Consider the following 21,931-nt stretch of genomic DNA (forward strand, 5'->3'; position numbering starts at 1 on the left):
ACATAGATGGACCTAGAGATTATCAAACTAAGTGTAGTAAGTCATACAAATATATTGTATCACTTACATGTGGAATCCAATAAAAAATGATACAAACAAACTCACAAAACAGAAAGACTCACAGACCTCAAATTCAACCTCATGATTACCAAAGGGAAGCGTGAGGGGTGGGGGTAGTGATAAATTGGGAAATTGGAATGAACATATATACACTACTATGTATAAAATAGACAACTAATAAGGACCTACTGAATAGCACTAGGAACCCTACTCAATATTCTGTAATCACCTATGTGGGAAAAGAATCTGAGAAAGTATGGATATATACATATAACTGATTCACTTAACTATATAGCAGAAACTAATACAACATTGTGAATCAACTATACTCCAATAATTTTTTAAAAATATTCTGTGGTAACCTATACAGGAAAAGAATCTGAAAAAGAATAGATCTGGGTACATGTATAACTGATTCACTTTGCTGTGCACCTGAAATTAACACAACATTGTAAGTCAACTATACTTCAATAAAAATTTTTTAAAAGAGGCAGGATTTCAAACACTTGAATGCCAATATAGTATACTGAGTAAATGCAACCTGTTGAGTAATTAAGCATAGGTCTACATTCTAAAATTCAATCAGTGGTCATTAAAAAACACTCTCTCTACATATGTAAAATTATTAAATAATAGTTGATAGTCTAAGTTCATGAAATGTGTTCCTAAGACAATTCTGAAATTGTTTAATGAGCTGAATGCAAGATATTTGCATTAAAATGTATATGCTTTGCTTAAATAAAATACATGTTTATTCAAATCACACATACAAGAAAGAGGCAGGATTTCTTTAGCCAACTACTGCTATCACTGTCAGCTCAAAACCCTTGGATCAGTGTTCCCATCACTGAACACAGAGTGTTCTTCCAAGGACTTTTTGTAGAGCCCTCTTGATGTCCCTGTTCCTCAGGCTGTAGATGAAAGGGTTCAGCATGGGGGTGACCACAGTGTACATCACCGAGGCAATCATGCCTCTCCAGGAAAATGAATCAGAACTGAGATAAACACCAAGGCCTGTCCCATAGAACAAAGAAACCACAGACAGGTGAGATGCACAGGTACAAAATGCCTTATATTTCCCATGAGCTGATGGGATTCTCAGAATGGAGGAGACAATGCAGGTGTAGGAGAAAAGGATCCCTGAGAAGGGAGCAATGCCAAGAAAGCCAGTCACCACGTACAGCAGGATGTAACTGATGAGCGTGTCTGAGCAGGCAAGTGTGAGGACCTGAGAAAATTCACAATAAAAGTGTGGAATGACCCAGTTGGTACAGAAGGACAGCCGTAACATCAGCAGACTCTGGATCAAGGAGTATAATAAGCTGATGAACCAAGACACAAGAACCAGCAGACCACAGAGGCAAGGGTTCATGATGACTGTGTAGTGCAGGGGGTGACAGATGGCCACAAAGCGGTCATAGGCCATCACAGTCAGAAGAAAAGTGTCCATAACTCCAAAAACCATGAAAAAATACATCTGGGTGGTGCAGCCTGCGTAGCTGATAGATTTGCTCTGTGTCTGGATGTTCACCAGCATCTTTGGAACTGTGGTGGAAGTGAAACAGACATCGGTAAAGGCCAGGTTGGAGATGAAGAAGTACATGGGGGTGTGGAGGTGGGAGTCTGAGCTGATGGCCAGGATGATGAGCAGGTTCCCAAGGACAGTGACCACAAACATAGATAGAAACAGCTCAAATAAGGCGTGCTGGTGCTCTGAGTCTTGGGAAAATCCCAGGAGTAAAAATTCTAAAACACATGTTTGATTTCCTGCTTTCATGTTGCTGATGCATCTGCTAGATGATTGAAGAAAGGGGGGAGAAACATGAAATAACCACTGGACTGACTCTAGAGTCTCTCTGTGTGTGTTAGAGGAGCCCACTAGGCTCCTGTGTCCATGGAATTCTCCAGGCAAGAATACTGGAGTGGGTAGTCTATCCCTTCTCCAGGGGATCTTCCTAACCCAGGGATCGAACTCAGGTTTCCTGCATTTCAAGCAGATACTTTACTGTCTGAGCCACCATGGAAGCCCATAGAGTCTTTCTACTTCTTTAATTTCTTAAAGTGAATGATTTGGTATAAAAGCATTAACATGACAAAGCTTCAGAATCCTATATTGCTATTTGTCTATACAGCATTTCAACCACTGTCCACTGACCTTTGGGATACACATCCATCCTCTTCACTCTGGCTTGTTGTTGGTTAGTCACTAAGGTGTATCTGATTCTTTGCAACTGCATGGACTACAGCCCACCAGGCTCCTCTGTCCATGGGACTTTCCAGGCAAAATAATGGAATGGGTGGCCATTTCCTTCTCCAGAGTCTCTTCCTGATGCAGGGATCAAAATCGTGTCTGCTGCATTGCAGGCAGATTCTTTACTACTGAGTCACCAGGGAAGCTTCTATCTCTGGCTTCAGTTCAGTTCAGTTCAGTTGCTCATTCATGTCTGACTCTTTGCAACCCCATGAACTGCAGCATGTCAGGCCTCCCTGTCCATCACCAACTCCTGGAGTTCACCCAAACTAATCTCCAAGGATTCGGTGATGCCATCCAGCCATCTCATCCTCCGTTGTCCCCTTTTCCTCCTGCCCCCAATCCCTCCCAGCATCAGAGTCTTTTCCAATGAGTCAACTCTTCACATGAGCTGGCCAAAGTATTGGAGTTTCAGCTTTAGCATCATTCCTTCCAAAGAACAGCTAGGACTGATCTCCTTTAGAATGCACTGGTTGGATCTTCTTGCAGTCCAAGGGACTCTCAAGTCTTTTCCAGCACCACAGTTCAAAAGCATCAATTCTTTGGTGCTCAGCTTCCTTCACAGTCCAATTTTCACATCCATAAATGACCGCCAGAAAAACCATAGCCTTGACTAGATGGACCTTTGTTGGCAAAGTAATGTCTCTGCTTTTGAATATGCTATTTAGGTTGGTCATAACTTTCCTTTCAAGGAGTAAGCGTCGTTTAATTTCATGGCTGCAATCACCATCTGCAGTGATTTTGCAGCCCCCCAAAAAGTCTGAGACTGTTTCCACTGTTTCCCCATCTATTTGCCATGAAGTGATGGGACCAGATGCTGTGACCTTAGTTTTCTAAATGTTGAGCTTTAACCCAATTTTTTCACTCTTCTCTTTCACTTTCATCAAGAGGCTTTTTAGTTCCTCTTTACTTTCTGCCATAAGGGTGGTGTCATCTGCATATCTGAGGATATTGGTATTTCTCCTGGCAATCTTGATTCCAGCTTGCGGTTCTTCCAGTCCAGCATTTCTCATGATGTACTCTGCATAGAAGTTAAATAAGCAGGGTGACAATATACAGTCTTGACATACTTTTTTCCTATTTGGAACCAGTCTGTTGTTCCATGTCCAGTTCTAACTGTTGCTTCTTGACCTGCATACAAGTTTCTCAAGAGGCAGGTCAGGTGGTCTGGTATTCCCATATCTTTCAGAATTTTCCACAGTTTATTGTGATCCACACAGTCAAAGGCTTTAGCATAGTCAATAAAGTAGAAATAGATGTTTTTTCTGGAATTCTCACTTTTTCCATGATCCAGCGGATGTTAGCAATTTGATCTCTGGTTCCTCTGCCTTTTCTAAAACCAGATTGAACATCTGGAAGTTCATGGTTCACGTATTGCTGACGCCTGGCTTGAACAATTTTGAGCATTACTTTACTAGAATGTGAGATGAGTGCAATTGTGTGGTAGTTTGAGCATTCTTTGGCATTGCCTTTCTTTGGGATTGGAATGAAAACTGACCTTTTCCAGTCCTGTGGCCACTGCTGATTTTCCAGATTTGCTGCCATATTGAGTGCAGCACTTTCACAGCATCATCTTTCAGGATTTGAAATAGCTCAACTGGAATTCCATCACCTCCACTAGCTTTGTTTGTGTGATGCTTTCTAAAGCCCATTTGACTTCACATTCCAGAATGTCTGGCGCTAGGTCAGTGATGACACCATCACGATTATCTTGGTCGTGAAGATCTTTTTATACAGTTCTTCTGTGTATTCTTGCCACCTCTTCTTAATATCTTCTGCTTTTGTTAGGTCTACCATTTCTGTCCTTTATTCAGCCCATCTTTGCATGAAATGTTCCCTTGGTATCTCTAATTTTCTTGAACATATCTCTAGTCTTTACCATTCTATTGTTTTCCTCTATTTCTTTGCATTGATTGCTGAGGCAGGCTTTCTTATCTCTCCTTGCTATTCTTTGGAACTCTGCATTCAGATGCTTATATCTTTCCTTTTCTCCTTTGCTTTTCGCTTCTCTTGTTTAGGATCATCAAATCTAAAAGTTAGTGGAGGACTTCCCTGGTGGTCCAGTTGATAAGAATTCACCTGCCAATGCAGGGAACATGGGCTTGATCTCTGGTCCAAGAAGATCCCACATGTTGCAGCACAACTAAGCCCATATGTCACACCTGCTGAAGCCCTCATGCCCTAGAGCTCATGCTCCACAAGAGAAGCCACCACAATGAGAATTCCACTCACGGTTACTAAAGAAAGCTCCGTGAAGCACCAAATACCTAGTGTAGAGAAAAACAAACAAGTACATTTTCTAAAAAAAAAAAAAAAAAAAAATTAAAAGTTAAAAGCAACTTTGAAACTTAGAGATAAATGGTTCATTCTTGCTCTAAAGCAAAAGTGGAACATGAAGCCCAGTGAAATACAGTAACTTGTTCTAGATTATTTACCTTGTCTGGGACCAGAAATGAGTTTGTTAACCATGCCTCAGAGGTGAGAAAATTTGAGAGAATATCTCAACTATCTAGACAGAGTACTGTGGGATGAGTAGAATTAAAGTTTATTTCTTATGTAAAAATGAAGAAAATATTTTCACTAAATAATAAAACACATTTACAAATGTTTAGGGGCTTCCCTGATAGTTCAGTTGGTAAAGAATCCGCCTGCGATGCAGGAGACCCTGATTCAATTCCTAGGTCAAAAAGATCTGCTGGAGAATGGATAGGCTACCCACTCCAGTATTCTTGAGCTTACATTGTGGCTCAGCTGGTAAAGAATCTGCCTGCAATGAGGGAGACCTGGGTTCAATCCCTGGGTCGGGAAGACACTCTGGAGAAGGGAAAACCTACCACTCTAGTTTTCTGTCCTGGAGAATTCCATGGGCTGTATTGTCCATGGTGTTGCAGAGTCAGACACGACTGAGCAAGTTTCACCTACAAATGTTTAATGCCTGGTATGACAAGGACATTGAGGGCAGGAGGAGAAAGGAGCGGTAAAGGATGAAATTGTTAGATAGCGTTATTGACTCAATGGACATGAGTTTGAGAAAATTCCAGGAGATGGTGAAGGACAAGGAAGCCTGGCATGCTGCAGTCCATGGGGTCACAAAGAGCTGGACATGACTGATTGCCCAAACAACAACAAATACCAAGACTATCACTATCTCATAGAAACAGGGCTATGTGCTTCCTGGACATTTGTCATGTGATGAAACACTCTTCACCTGGGAAGTTAAGGGACTGGTTTAAATGTCCAAGGAAAATGTGTCCATCAAGTCTTAAACCATTTCAGTACCATTAGATACTAGAATGGTCACAAATAAAATTTTGTTCTCTATGCTGTTGCTGCTGCTGCTGCTAAGTCGCTTCAGTCGTGTCCAACTCTGTGAAACCCCATAGGTGGCAGCCCACCAGGCTCCCCCGTCCCTGGGATTCTCCAGGCAAGAACACTGGAATGGGTTTTCATTTCCTTCTCCAATGCATGAAAGTGAAAAGGGAAAGTGAAGTCACTCAGTCGTGTCTGACTCCTAGCGACCCCATGGACTGCAGCCTACCAGGCTCCTCTGTCCATGGGATTTCCCAGGCAAGAGTACTGGAGTATGGTGCTCATTAAATATTGGGAGGAAAGAAATTGCACCAAGATATTTACACATGAACCTGAAAGGATGAGTCGTATGTGGCACCCACATTACAGTGATGCTTAGAATGGAGCTAAGAAGATGACACTCATCTAGAGTCCACCTGCCCTCTGATTCTCACCATCCCTGGTCCTGAGGGTCTATTACCCAAAGTAATAGATCCTATAGCCAGCAATTAGGGATAACATAAGATCATACAATGATTGATACTGAAGGACAGGGAAGCCTGGCATCCTGCAGTCCATAAGGTCACAGAGTCTGACACAACAGCGACTGAACAATACAATGACTGTCAGTGTTCTGTTTGCCTTTTACAAGTCTTTCTGCACACTTGCTATTCTGTAATGCACCTAATTACAAAGGAGAAAGACTACCATTGGCTGTCATCACTGTCAGTCTCCTTCGGTATTAAAATCCAAGTCCCCTAAGTTTCCTTAGGAGGATGAAGGACGGGTCAAATGGGCAAAGGGGGGTCCAAATGCGCAAACCTCCAGTTATGAAGTAAATAAGCCATGGGGTTCTACTGTATAACATGGGGACTGTTTGCATATTTGAAAGCTGCTAAGAGAGTAGAATTTAAAAGTTCTCATCACAAGAAAAAACTTTGTAATCTTTTTCTTGAGTTTGTGATCTTGTGACTTGGTCTTAACTGGCTTGTTGCCATCATTTTGAAGTATTGAGTATTGAATGTCTTCAAATATTGAATCATTTTGGTATACATCTGAAAATAATATCGTGTTATATGTCCACTGTCAGTCAATAATTTAAAATAACTCAAGGCAGATAGTGTCTTTGGAAAGATAAAAATGACCATATCATATGCAAATTGTTTAACTACACATGAGCATCTTCATTTTATCTGACTTTGGGGAAGATGGGCAGTTTGTAATTGTCTATAAGGGCTTCTGATCAGTTGAAAGGCAGTCCAACTTCCATGACTCATATTTGAAGTATGATAGTTTGTAAAAGATTCCCATGATTTTTAATAAATGTAGATTGTTCTCTTGCATTCCAACTTGCTTTATTCAGCAAAGTAGTAGAGAGTATATGAGAATGCCTGAGATTCTAGGTATTCCTTGGAGTATGCTGTGTAAGTTAATGGATCAACTGCCTTGAAAGAGAGGAAAGTAATTTTGTCTCCTACTGACCTGTTGTGGGCTTCCCAGGTGGCACTGGTGATAAAGAACCTGCCTGCCAACACAGTATATGTAAGAGGCCAGGGTTCGATCCCTGGGTGGGGATCGCAGATCTATCGCAGAGTTCTTGGCACACAGAAACCCTTCAAATGACTACAATGAGTGAATTAATAAGTAGATGAGTGTACAAACCAGTATTTCTCCAAAATCTCTGGGTGTCTATGACTCCCAAACCTTCAGCAACTCTTGTCCTCAAGGAAGTTACTATGTGGAAAGAAGATAAAAGAAATAAGATGTTAATATTAATAGAAGAGAGATAGAAAGAGAGGCAGAAAAGGAATATCAACTTTCTGCACATTAAATAACCAAGTCCAGACTTCCCTGCAGCTCAGTTGTAATCAATCTGCCTGCCAATGCAAGAGACAAGAGTTCTATCCCTGGTCTGGGAAGATTCCACATGCAGTGGAGCAACTAAGCCCATGCGCCACAACTACAGAGCCCACACTGTAGAACCTGGAAATAGCAACTACTGAGCACCTAGAGCTCATGTTCCGCAACAGAAGAAGCCACCACATTGAGAAACCCAGGCACCACAACTAGAGAATACCCGCTGCTCTTTGCAATCAGAGAAAAAAGCCTGCACAGCAACAAAGACCCACATAGCCAAAAATAAATTAAACGGGCCACATGCTCACTCCCAATGTTGAACCATCCCTAGTTCCAACAATTTAGCCTATTTCCTCTGGCCATGATATTTACTTGTTCTTTCACTTGGGATCTTTCTTCTTTTCAGTTTTAATTTTTTATTGAAGTAGAGTTGATTTAAAATGTTGTGTAATCTCTGCTGAAGAGTGAAATGATTCATTTACACATATGCATTGTTTTCTATATCCTTCTCCATTATGGTTTATCACAGGATGTTGAATATAGTTCTCTGTGCTATACAGTAGGACCTTGTGGTTTGTCCATTCTGTCACCTGGGGTCTTTACCCAGGAAAGTATCAGCAATTGCTCTTCTAGTCCTTCTCTGAAATACCATCATACGTGTCTCTGACTTCCTGTCCTAATTATCTAAAGGTACAAACTTAAGGTAACTGAGAGACTGAATAGGGAAATTCCACATTTGCAAGAAATTTCACAAAGGATGAATTATCACACAGCTATTTTTCTGTGATGATAAGTAAAGATACTCATCATCTTCTGATTTCCCTTTCTGGAATTTCTTCAACATTTATATTCCAAATTCTTTCACTTCTGCTAAATACTTTTAATCTCTGAATGAGGAGATCCTTCCTTTTTGTGCTCTCCCCTCAAACACTTGAAGACCTCCTTCCAGGACAGAACAATGGGGTGTGTGTGCGAGCTTAGTCTTTTGACCGTTTGTGACCCCGTGGACTGTAGCCTTCCAGGCTTCTCTGCAAATGGGATGTTTTCCCAGCAAGAATACTGAAGTGGCTTGCTGTTTCCTCCTCCAGGGGATCTTGCCAACTCAGGGATCGATCCCTCATCTCCTGTGTTTCCTGCATTACAGGTGGATTCTTGACCACTGAGCCATCTGAGCAATGGCAGGTAAGAGGATAAAGACACTCATTCCTTTACCTCTGGTTACAGGGCCTAAGAAACTGGAAAGGAAAGAGTCAGGGAGTAGGCAGACACTAGACAAATGCCCCCTCTTTCTATCTTCTCAGCATCACCTCATGGGTGACCCTCATCCTTTCAGGATCATACACAAACATCCTGGTGCAATTTTTCTCTTCCTATAAGTATTTATGAACACCAGAGAGGATAGTACTTTCCCAGGTAATGCTAGTGGTAAACAACCTGCATGCCAATGAAATGTGGGTTCAATCCCTGGGTTGGGAAGATCCCCAGGAGGAGGGCATGGAATCCACTCTAGTATTCTTGCCTAGAGAATCCCATGGACAGAGGAACCTGGCAGGCTGTATATATAACTGTATATAAATATATATAAACTGTATAAATATATATAAACTATATATATATATATATATATATATATATATAAAACTGAGGTGAAATCTCACTCTGTTGTGGCAACTTCACACAAGTAGTGTAGCCATTCACCTTCCCAAGCAATTATCCTCTAGAGCTATTTCTCTATAGACATCGTAGGGTTTTCTTTGCCTTGTGCTTAATAAGTCAATGCCCTTTCTACTCAATCATCTGTTTTTTCTACTTCCCACAACACTTACTGGGATATGCAGGCTTGCCAACATGGGATCACCACAGGGGCCAACTTCCCTAAATCCTGTTCTCTCGTGGAGTGTGGGTGATGAAGGAAGAAGGTCTGTCCCACTAAAAACAAAGATATAGACCCCAAACATGGTCTGTTTGGGGTCTGTTGATTTCACCTGGAGAAGGCATTGAGTGTCTTTGGTCTCGCACATGGAGGCCTTGGTGACTATAAGTTGATGTGTTACAGCTTTTGTGCCCCTAGAGACTGAATGCCTTCTGAAGCTTGTTAGACAAATTGATCAATGGATCTTCAATTCTCTGTTCAGTTTGACTCCTTAAGGACAAGGAGCACACAGGGAAGGATCTCTGACCTGCCCAGTTCCTTGTCCCTGTGAGACTTACAGAGGGTCTACCTGTGATTCCTGTATTTTGGGTCTGTTTACTCTGGGAAGAATCACTCTGGTCTCCCTTCAATCTCTTCTTTGAGACAAGTGTCAGCATTTTGGATTTGTAGTTTCCACATTAGAAAGATTGCAGGGTACCAAAGGGTGCCAGGATTCACTAGGGTAGTTCTCAAACTTAAGCCTGCACCAAAATTATCTTGAGAATGTGTTACACCACACACTGCACAGTCCTAACCGAAGTTTCTGCCTCAGTAGATTTGGGGTTGAGTTTTTTGGGTGGTACTTAGTGGTAAAGTATCCACCTGCCAACACAGGGGACTCGAGTTCAGTCCCTGGGTCAGGAAGATCCACTGGAGAAGGAAATGCCAATCCACTCTAGTACTGTTTCCTGGGAAATCTCATGGACAGAGAAGCCTGGTGGGCTAAAGTCCATGGAGTTACATGAGAGTTGGACACAACTTAGTGACTAAACAACAACAATGTTTGGGGCTTAGCTCTAATAGTTTGGATTTTTTTAAGTTTCCAAATTTTGCCAGTCCCCACGACAATCTTTTGAGAATCACTGTCCTGGGGTTCAGTTCAGTTCAGTCGCTCAGTCGTGTCCGACACTTTGTGACCCCATGAACCATATCATCCTCTGTCGTCCCGTTCTCCCCCTACCCTCAATCTTTCCCAGCATCAGGGTCTTTTCAAAAGTGTCAGCTCTTCACATCAGGTGGCCAAAGTATTGGAGTTTCAGCTACAACATCAGTCCTTTCAATGAACACCCAGGACTGATATTCTTTAGGATGGACTGGTTAGATCTCCTTGCAGTCCAAGGGACTCTCAAGAGTCTTCTCCAACACCACAGTTCAAAAGCATCAATTCTTCAGTGCTCAGCCTTCTTCACAGTCCAACTCTCACATCCATACATGATCACTGGAAAAACCATAGCCTTGACTACATGGACCTTTGTTGGCAAAGTCACATCTCTGCTTTCTAATATGTTGGCTAGGTTGGTCAGAAATTTCCTTCTAAGGAGTAAGTGTCTTTTAATTTCATGGCTGCAATCACCATCTGCAGTGATTTTGGAGCCCACAAAATAAAGTCTGACACTGTTTCCACTGTTTCCCCATCTATTTGACATGAAGTGATGGGACCAGATGCCATGATCTTTATTTTCTGAATGTTGAGCTTTGAGCCAACTTTTTCACTCTCCTCTTTCACCTTCATCAAGAGGCTCTTTAGTTCTTCACTTTCTGCCATAAGGGTGGTGTCATCTGCGTATCTGAGGTTATTGATATTTCTCCTGGCAATCTTGATTCCAGCTTGTGCTTCATCCAGCCCAGCATTTCTCATGATGTACTCTGCATAGAAGTTAAATAAGCAGGGTGACAATATAAAGCCTTGATGTACTCCTTTTTTCCTATTTGGAACCAGTGTGTTGTTCCATGTCCAGTTCTAACTGTTGCTTCCTGACCCACATACAGATTTCTCAAGAGGCACATCAGGTGGTCTGGTATTCCCATATCTTTCAGAATTTTCCACAGTTTATTGTGATCCACACAAATAATTTGAGTATTATCCAAACTACCATAAAACTAATGGAAAGGAAGAAAACTTACACAAACATAGGCACAAAATTATACTAATTGTGGGTATATGTGTGTGTGTGTGTGTGTGTGTGTGTGTGTGTGTGTAAAAAGTGTGTATGTATAGAGAAGAGACTGGTAGAAAATGAAATGAAGTGTTGACAGTGAAAAATAATCCAATTGACTGAGGTTTTTGTTAATATATAGCTTCCCATCTTATCCCAGACTTACCTATTCAACATCTCCAGGAGAAGAGTTTGAGAATTTACGTTTTAAAAATGTTTACTTATTTGCTTGCATAGAGTCTTAGCTGTGGCACACAGGATCTTCGTTGCAGCCCACAGATGCTCTAGTTGTAGTGAGAGGGCTCCGGACCTCAAGGGCTCAGCAGTTGTGGCATGGGGGCTTAGTTGCACCCACATGACACATGCATTATAGTTCCCCTTCCAGGGATATATCCTGTATTCCCTGAATTGCAAAGTGGATTCTTAATCACTGAATCACCAGAAAAGTCCTAACTGAGGGGTTACTTTTGAAAGAAAATTACAATGCATGTGAGAGTTGAATGGCAAAGAAGGCTGAGTGCCAAAGAATTGATGTTTTTGAACTGTGGTGCTGGATAAGACTCTTGAGAGTCCCTTGGACAGGAAGGATATCAAACCAGTCAATCCTAAAGGAAATCAACCCTGAATATTCACTGGAAGGACTGATGTTGAAGCTGGAGCTCCAATAATTTGGCCACCTGATGGGAAGAACTGACTCATTGGAAAAGATCCTGATGCTGGGAAAGATTGAGGGCAGGAGGAGAAGGGGATGACAGAGGATGAGATGGTTGGATGGTATCACTGAATCAGTGGACATAAGTTTGAGTAAACGCCAGGAGATAGTGAAGGAAAGAAAAGCCTGGCATGCTGCAGTCTATGGTGTCACAAAGGGTCGAACACTATTTAGTGTCTGAGCAACAACAGTTTTACTTTATTTTATGTTTATTGCATATAGGCTCACAAGCTGGATCAAGATTGCCAGGAGAAATATCAACAACCTCAGATATGCAGATGATACGACTTTTATGGCAGAAAGTGAACAAGAACTAGAGAGCCTCTTGATGATGGTGAAAGAGTAGAGTAAAAAAGCTGGCTCAAAACTCAATATTCAAAAAACTGGGATCATGGCATCTGGTCCCATCACTTTATAGCAAATAGATGGGGGGAAAGTGGAAACAGTTGCAGATTTTATTTTCTTGGGCTCCAAAATGACTGTGGCTAGTGACTGCAGACATAAAATTAAAATACACTTGCTTCTTGGTAGGAAAGCTATGACAAACCTAGACAGTGTATTAAATAGAGGAGACATCACTTTGCCGGCAAATGTCCATACAGTCAAAGCTATGGTTTTTCCAGTAGTCATGTACAGATGTGAGATTTGGACCATAAAGAAGACTGAGAGCTGAAAAATTGATGCTTTTGAACTGTGGTGCTGGAGAAGACTCTTGAGAGTCCGTTGGACAACAAGGAGATCAAACCAGTCCATCCAAAAAGAAATCAATCCTGAATATTCACTGGAAGGACTGATGCTGAAGCTTCAATACTTTGGCCACCTGATGGGAACAGCCAACTCATTGGAAAAGACCCTGATGCTGGGAAAGAGTGAGAGCAGGAGGAGAAGAGGCCAACAGAGGATGAGATGGTTGGATGGCATCACAAATTCAATGGATATGAGTTTGAGGAAAACTTGAGAGATAGTGAAGGACAGGGAAGCCTGGAATGCTGCAGTTCATGGGGTTGCAGTCAAACACCACTTAGCAACTGAACAACAACAACATACAATATATACAATATCCATGTTGTGTATTTTATATTGTATATGTGTATATATAATGAAATTCATCATTTTAATAATTTTTATGTATAAAAGTTCTGTGGCATTGAGTACATTCACAATGTTGTGCAACTATTACCTCCATTTATTTCCATAACATTGTCATCATCCAAACAGAAGCTTTAAATCCATTAAACAGCAACTCCCCATTCTTCTCTCTGATCAGACCCTGAAAACCTCCTTTCTACCTTTTGTCTCTTATGAATTTGCCTATTTTAGACATATCATGTAAATGAAATCATATAACATTTATCCTTTTATATCTGACATTAAAATACTTAATGGTAAACATTTCACTTAGTAAAATGTTTTCAAAATTCAACCATGCTGCAACACCTATCAAAATTTCATTCTGTTTTAAGATTGAATAATATTCCATTGTGTGTATATATCCCATTTTGTTTATTCTTACATTATTGGTGGACACATGGCTTGTTTTATTTTTTGGCTCCTGTGATTAATGCTGCTCTGAACATTGGTGTGCAAGAATCTGTTTGAATTCCTGCCTTCAATACTTTGGGGCATATACATACACAGAATTGATGAATCCTGAAAATATACCTTTAAAAGGATTTCAAGGGGCCTGAGCAGCTGTGGGGGCAACATTATTTAGCAGCAATGCCAGCAGTTCCAGCCCACTGCTTTACTTTTTAGCTGCATGAGCATAGGAACATGGTCATTATGCCAAAGAGAAAATCCCCAGAGAATACATAAGGGAAGGATGGATCCAAATTAACTGAATAGGGGCCTACCAGACAGTTTGCCAGGTTTTCAGCAAAACCTGCTTCTTCAAACCCTGAACCTAAACCAAGAAAAAAAATCTGCAAAGAAAGAACCTGGAACAAAGAGTAATATGGGGGCTGATTGTTGTTGTTTAGTTGCTAAGTCATATCTGAATCTTTTGCAACCCCATGGACTGTAGCCCATCAGGCTCCTCTGCCCATGGGATTTCCCAGGCAATAATACTGGAGTAGGTTGCCATTTCCTTCTTCAGGTGATCTTCCTGACCCAGGGATTGTACCTGAGTCTCCTGGGTTGGCAGGCAGATTCTTGACCACTGAGCCACCTGGGCAACCCAATGCTGGCTATAACCTGAGCCATATGCTTGAGTTGTTTTGAACATATTTGAATCCCCACCAGATGGTAGAATTTAAATGCATGCTGACTACAAGCACAAAGAGCCCAGAAGACTGGTTGGAACCAGAAGGTTGATGATACTGACCCTCGATTACTCCATCACCAACCAACCAGAGAATTGTGCACCAGCTGATCATGCACTCCACAATCCTCTTCCTCACCCTGTCTTTAGAAACATTTCCTGGAAAGCCATCAGGGAGGTCTGAGCCATTTGAGCATTAGCTGCCTATACTCTTTGTTTGGCCTTGCAAATAGAGCCTGCACTTTCCTTTACCTGAACCTGAAGTTAGTAGATTGGCTTTTCTGGATGCAGGCAAGAGAACCCGGGTTTGGTTCAGTAAGAGAATGGCTACCCTGAACACTGTTATATGACTACTCAGAGATCTGTATGTAAGTTAAGAATAACAGCTAGAACTGGACATGGAACAACAGACTGGTTCCAAATAGGAAAAGGAGTACATCAAGGCTGTATATTGTCACCCTGCTTATCTAACTTATATGCAGAGTACATCATGCAAAACACCAGACTGGATGAAGCACAAGCTGGAATCAATATATCTGGGAGAAATATCCATAATCTCAGATATGCAGATGACACCACCCTTGTGGCAGAAAGTGAAAAGGAACTGAAGAGCCTCTTGATGAAAGTGAAAGAGGAGAGTGAAAAAATTGGCTTAAAACTCAACATTCAAGAAACAAAGATCGTGGCATCTAGTCTGATCACTTTATGGCAAGTAGATGGGGAAACAATGGAAACAGTGACAGACTTTATTTTGGGGGGGCTCCAAAATCACTGCAGATGGTGACTGCAGTCATGAAATTAAAAAACACTTGCTTCTTGGAAGAAAAGCTATGACCAACCTAGACAGCATATTAAAAAACAGAGACGTTACTTTGTTGACTGTCTAGTCAAAGCTATGGTTTTTCCAGTAGTCATGTATGAATGTGAGAGTTGAACTATAAAGAAAACTGAGTGCTGAAGAATTGATGCTTTTGAACTGTGGTGTTGGTGAAGACTCTTGAGAGTCCCTTGGACTGCAAGGAGATCAAATCAGTTCATCCTAAAGGAAATCTATCCTGAATATTCATTGGAAGAACTGATGCGGAAGCTGAAGCTCCAGTACTTTGGCCACCTTATGCAAAGAACTGACTCATTGGAAAAGACCCTGATGCCGGGAAAGACTGAAGGAAGGAGGAGAAGGGGATGACAGAGGATAGGATGGTTTGATGGCATCACCAACTCAATGGACATGAGTTTGAGCAAGCTCCGGGAGTTGGTGATGGGCAAGGGGACCTGGCATGCTGCAGTCCATGGGGTTGCAAAGAGTGGGACATGACTGAGTGATTGAACTGAAATGAACCCTGAACACCCTTCCTTCCAGCATGCAGAACCTATGGAAAGTACAAATTGGTCCCAAGCAGGGGCTAAGTTGGACAGTGTATGAGACTGATGGACCATCCGTTTCCTATCTCTCTCCAAGAGTTTAATCTCTTAGGACTTGGTAGAGAGAAGGGGTAACTAAATATCCTTTTTTTTTCATTTAGTACTGGGGTGTAGCCAATTACAAATGTTGGGATCCTGAAAGGTGAACAGAGAAGGGATTTAGCCATACACATACATGTATTCATTCTCCCCCCAAACTCTCCTAGGATGCCACATAACATTGAGCAGAGTTCCATGTACTATACAGTAAGTCCTTGTTGGTAACCCTTTTAAATATAGCACTGTGTACATGTCTATACCAAACTCCCAAAGTATCCCTTCCCTTCTTCTCCGGCAACCATGCATGACTGGTTTCAGTTGTGTCTGACTCTTTGCCACTCTATGGACAGCAGCCCACCAGGTTCCTCTGTCCATAGGATTCTCCAGGCGAGAATACTGCCATGCCCTCCTCCTGACAACCGTAAGGGAACTCAATATTTTGAGTCATGGAGATTGTATCTTTCTCTAAGTCAATGCCTTCAAAATGGCAGGACCTTCAATTGGAGTAACTTGATGCCAGTTGGGACAAGAATAAAATCAAGCCCTGTGGTCTTGGAGACAGTTGCAGTCACACTTGGAAGGGATGGAATGCATGTTCAGGGGAGCCTCAAGTGCCATAATGCATAGAAACATGGAACACCATCTGCTTCATGGATTGAAAATAAGGAGAGTGGAACTGGGTGAGTGCCTTGCAAAAGAGGTGAACAGTTTATCACCTTCTTTCTCTCTGTCTCTTTCCATGTCTTACTGATTTAAGAGCTTTGCAGGAACTCTGCTATTCTCCATGTAGCTCCTTCAGTAAACCCATATTTGACACAATTTGTGGCAGTTTTAAGAAATGGTTTACAAATTCTTTTATATTCCTCTCCCTCATGGCTCAGCAGTGAGGGAGGTCTCACTTCAATCCCTGGGTCAAAGATCCCCTGGAGGAGGAAATAGTAACACACTCCAGTATTCATGCCTGGGGAATTCCATGGACAGAGGAGTCTGGTGGGCTACAGTCCATAGGATCACAAAGAGTTAGACATGACTAAAGCGTCTGAACACACGTGAAACTGAAGTCCATAACCCCTCTCTTGAATCAACTTGTAATTCTAAGTATGAATTGTAGTTGAAACTATTAATATCTACTGTCTCTAAAGAGTTTGATGCTCAGTCTATTGAAATGTCAGTTTCTTAGTTTTAAAATAGGGCCAGTAAGAATTACAATTTTCCATAATATTTTTAGAATCAAGAATCAAAGATCCCAGCTATGTATTCTCACATGCTCCTACATTCAATGGCACAGGTATAAATCTCTTTCCTTATCTCTGTTGACTCTACCCAATTTAATTTTTATTTCATGCAAGCAGTTTCTCCAGGGACTAAGGGTGGGGCAAATGGGGAGATACTGGTCAAAGGATCCAAACTTCCAGATAGAAGATGAATAAATTCTGGAGATCTAACTAGAGTCAGGGCTTCCCTAGTGACTCAGACAGTAGAGAATCTGCCTATTTAGAGAATCTGAAACTGCCTATGCAGAAGACCCAAGTTTTATCCCTGGGTCAGGAAGATCCCCTGGAGAAGGAAATGGCTACCTAAGCCAGTGTTCTTGACTGAAGAAGTGCATGGACAGAGGTTACAGTCCATGAGGTCACAAAGAATCAGACACAACTGAGGGACTAACACTTTCACTTTTTCAAATGGGAAGGGAATTCAAAAGAGAGGATATATGTATACATACATACATATATATATATATATATGTCAGATTCTATATCTGATTCACTTTGCTATATAGTGAAAACTAACACATTGCAAGCAACTATACTCCAATAAAAATTAGTTTTTTAAAATGTATTTGTTCATTTTTAACAGCCGTTGCTGCAAAGGGCAATGTGTACATGAATATGTGGAAGGGAAGGTTGCAGGATCTCAAGCTAGAAAAATAAAGATATATCTTTAAAATAATAAATTTTGATCTTCAAATGAGAGGTAACATTCCATGGCATGTGGAAGCTTTGCTGCTGCTGCTGCTGCTAAGTCGCTTCGGTCGTGTCCGACTCTGTGTGGCCCCACAGACGGCAGCCCACCAGGCTCCACTGTCCCTGGGATTCTTCAGGCATGAACACTGGAGTGGGTTGCCATTTCCTTCTCCAATGCATGAAAGTGAAAAGTGAAAGTGAAGTCGCTCAGTCGTGTCTGACCCTCAGCGACCCCATGGACTGCAGCCTTCCAGGCTCCTCCATCCATGGGATTTTCCAGGCAAGAGTACTGGAGTGGGGTTCCATGTGGAAGCTTTAAGAAATGGCAATTAGCAAACATGCAAAAATTAACTGCTATAAACCACAGTATTTAATATTATTTTGAGAATTCAAACAAATGCATAAAATGAAAACAAGAAAGGGAGATAAACATTTTAAAGTGACAACAAATGTATCATCATTTGTTGATCAGATGTTGGAGGTGAAGATCTTTCAAATCTCTGAAGATGCAGCTTTGTGAGGGTCCTTCATCACTCATTTCAACAAATCCCTTAAGGCAGTTGTTTTCAAGTTTTAGTCACCCATAGGATCCACTTGGGTGGCTTGTTAAACACAAGTAGATAGGGCTGACTCTGGAGTTTCTGACTTAGCATCAATAGATCTAGGATGAAGGAAAAACGTGCATGTCTAACAAGCTCCCAGGTGATGTTGATGCTGCTGGTCTGGAGACAAAACTATGAGAAACACTACTCTTCTTTGTGTCCCTAGGATGCTGTCTAATAAGTTTTCCCTCCATTGCTTACATCTCCCTCCTCTATACCACCCCAACCTTTACTTTGGTACGCTGCCTCTTTCAGATGACATCATGGAAACCCCTAGTTGTCTTGATTGTTTTCCTATAGCACACATTTTCTTCCAGAAAGTACAGGGAGATTATCCAAGAAGGGAATTCACACCATATGTCTGGGAAGCCCAAGATGCTTTGCCTTGGGGACACAGAAAGCTTATTTCAAAAGTTTCGAAAACTTCGGTAGCTGAATTCTCAGGCTGTCTCATTAAATAAATTGGCCTGTTGTCACTCTACTCTTTAAACAATTAAGCTCCCTTGGGGTAGAAGGAGAATAATAGAAAAGAAACTTTCTGCCACTGCTGTTTCCCTGAAGATCGTAGTAAAGAGAGGCAAATTTCTTTGTTCCAATTATTCTTAATTTATCTGGCTATGCTCAAACATTTACAGTCCAGATTATTCCCCTGGAGATTAAAAAGCTTTCTTCATGAAGAAGTCTCCCAGGGCTCCGTAAGATTCTACCCTAATTCTTTCTTCCCCTTTATAGGATTTGATTTCAAAGTTAGAAGTTTCTCCCTCAGGGATGCGTTAATGCTGCAAGTTGCCCAGTGGACTTGAATCTGGGAATCCCATTGTAACAGAAACAAAATGCTTTAGAAAGTTTCCTATTTCAAGAAAGGGAATGCAGCCATTAGTGATATTGCTACTGAGACATCAAGCGTTTTGACAAAAGGAAATATCCCTTAAAACGTATTTACTCAGCCATTAAAAAGAATACATTTGAATCAGTTCTAATGAGGTGGATGAAACTGGAGCCTATTATACAGAGTGAAGTAAGCCAGAAAGAAAAACACCAATACAGTATACTAATGCATATATACGGAATTTAGAAAGATAGTAATGATAACCCTGTATGCAAGACAGCAAAAGAGACACAGATGTATAGAACAGTCTTTTGGACTCTGTGGGAGAGGGAGAGGGTGGGATGATTTGGGAGAATGGCATTGAAACATGTATAATAACATATAAGAAATGAATCGCCAGTCTAGGTTTGATGCAGGATACAGGATGCTTGGGGCTGGTGCAATGGGATGACCCAGAGGGATGGTATGGGGAGGGAGGTGGGAGGTGGGCTCAGGATCGGGAACACGTGTATACCCATGGTGGATTCATGTTGATGTATGGCAAAACCAATACAGTATTGTAAAGTGATTGGCCTCCAGTTAAAATAAATAAATGTAAATTTAAAAAAAGAAAAAAAAACACAACTTATTTGGCATGTGAGGTCACTGCAGACCTTAGGGAAGGCAGTTGTGATGGAGGTAGAAATACTCCTGATGAGTTGGTTGAGAAGAGAGTGAATGTTGTGAAAATGGAAGTAACAGATACTGACCAAATTCTTTAGAAGTTTGGAGCGATACCCAAAGGGGAGTATGGGTCTGTAAGTGTTTTATTTCCCTTGAAAGAAATGGGAATGGGGATGATTGGATATTATAACAGGTCAAATGAGATCATATATCCAGATGAGGCTCTACAACTGAGAACTGAAGCATCGTGTGTAGGATTCATTCAAGCATGGGCTTTTATTTCTATTAATAACTCCTGAATCTCTCAGCAGGAACTTCTTCTGTCTGTATGATTAATTAACTTTTTATATCACTTATGCAGATTAATGATATCCAAACCAATACCACTTACCTCTCAGATAATGTGGGGTGTTCTGAAGGCTGTCAACTCAACCTTTCCAAGATAACCTGACGTTTTATCCTCCCCAAAATGTTGCTTTTTCTATGATCCCATCTCGTTGAAAGCATACACCATCAATTTTGGTACCCACAGAATTTTATTTTATTCCAGTGTTCTCAACCAGACTGATTTTGCCCTCTCTGGAACAACTGGCAAAATCAGTCTGGCTGAGAACACTGGAATAACCAGTTTCTGCTTATCACAACTCAGTGCTGGTATCTCACGAGTAGAGACCAGGGATCCTGATAAACATCAGACAATATACAAGATAGACTCTATGACAAATATTAATCAGATCAGATCAGATCAGTCGCTCAGTCGTGTCTGACTCTTGGCGACCCCTGGCAGCACGCCAGGCCTCCCTGTCCATCACCAACTCCTGGAGTTCACTCAGACTCACGTCAATAGAGTCAGTGATGCCATCCAGCCATCTCATCCTCTGTCGTCCCCTTCTCCTCCTGTCCCCAATCCCTCCCAGCATCAGAGTCTTCTCCAATGAGTCAACTCTTCGCATGAGGTGGCCAAAGTACTGGAGTTTCAGCTTTAGCATCATTCCTTCCAAAGAAACCCCAGGGCTGATCTCCTTTAGAATGGACTGGCTGGATCTCCTTGCAGTCCATGGGACTCTCAAGAGTCTTCTCCAACACCACAGTTCAAACATCAATTCTTTGGCATTCAGCCTTCTTCACAGTCCAACTCTCACATCCATACATGACCACAGGAAAAAACCATAGCCTTGACTAGACAGACCTTTGTTGGCAAAGTAATGTCTCTGCTTTTGAATATGCTATCTAGGTTGGTCATAACTTTCCTTCCAAGGAGTAAGCGTCTTTTAATTTCATGGCTGCAGTCAGCATCTACAGTGATTTTGGAGCCCAGAAAAATAAAGTCTGACACTGTTTCCACTGTTTCCCCATCTATTTCCCATGAAGTGATGGGACCGGATGCCATGATCTTTGTTTTCTGAATGTTGAGCTTTAAGCCAACTTTTTCACTCTCCACTTTCACTTTCATCAAGAGACTTTTTGGTTCCTCTTCACTTTCTGCCATAAGGGTGGTGTCATCTGCATATCTGAGCTTATTGATATTTCTCCTGGCAATCTTGAGCTGGAGCTTGTGTTTCTTCCAGTCCAGCGTTTCTCATGATGTACTCTGCATATAAGTTAAATAAACAGGGTGACAATATCCAGCCTTGACGTACTCCTTTTCCTATTTGGAATCAGTCTGTTGTTCCATGTCCAGTTCTAACTGTTGCTTCCTGACCTGCATACAAATTTCTCAAGAGGCAGGTCAGGTGGTCTGGTATTCCCATCTCTTTCAGAATTTTCCACAGTTTATTGTGATCCACACGGTCAAAGGCTTTGGCATAGTCAATAAAGCAGAAATAGATGTTTTTCTGGAACTCTCTTGCTTTTTCCATGATCCAGCAGATGTTGGCAATTTGATCTCTGGTTCCTCTGCCTTTTCTAAAACCAGCTTGAACATCAGGAAGTTCACGGTTCACATATTGCTGAAGCCTGGCTTGGAGAATTTTGAGCATTACTTTACTAGCGTGTGATTTGAGTGCAATTGTGTGGTAGTTTGAGCATTCTTTGGCATTGCCTTTCTTTGGGATTGGAATGAAAACTGACCTTTTCCAGTCCTGTGGCTACTGCTGAGTTTTCCAAATTTGCTGGCATATTGAGTGCAGCACTTT

The 21,931-nt window shown here is 41.5% G+C and overlaps 1 protein-coding gene across 1 annotated transcript; it reads right to left on the minus strand.

Annotated features, from left to right (window-relative positions):
- Window positions 1-596: 596 nt before the first annotated feature.
- LOC109561189 (olfactory receptor 7D4-like) lies at window positions 597-1,933 on the minus strand. The gene has a single exon (XM_019963585.2). The coding sequence runs from the start codon at window positions 1,835-1,837 to the stop codon at window positions 905-907; it is 933 nt and encodes a 310-aa protein (XP_019819144.2). The 5' UTR covers window positions 1,838-1,933; the 3' UTR covers window positions 597-904.
- Between the last annotated feature and the right edge of the window lie 19,998 nt (window positions 1,934-21,931).

Source organism: Bos indicus, chromosome 7 (assembly GCF_029378745.1).
Source record: "Bos indicus isolate NIAB-ARS_2022 breed Sahiwal x Tharparkar chromosome 7, NIAB-ARS_B.indTharparkar_mat_pri_1.0, whole genome shotgun sequence".
Taxonomy (NCBI): domain Eukaryota; kingdom Metazoa; phylum Chordata; class Mammalia; order Artiodactyla; family Bovidae; genus Bos; species Bos indicus.

What these genes read in the sequence shown, in the direction of transcription:
- LOC109561189 (XM_019963585.2), bottom strand. Translation starts at nt 1,837, where the DNA reads ATGAAAGCAGGAAATCAAACATGTGTTTTAGAATTTTTACTCCTGGGA.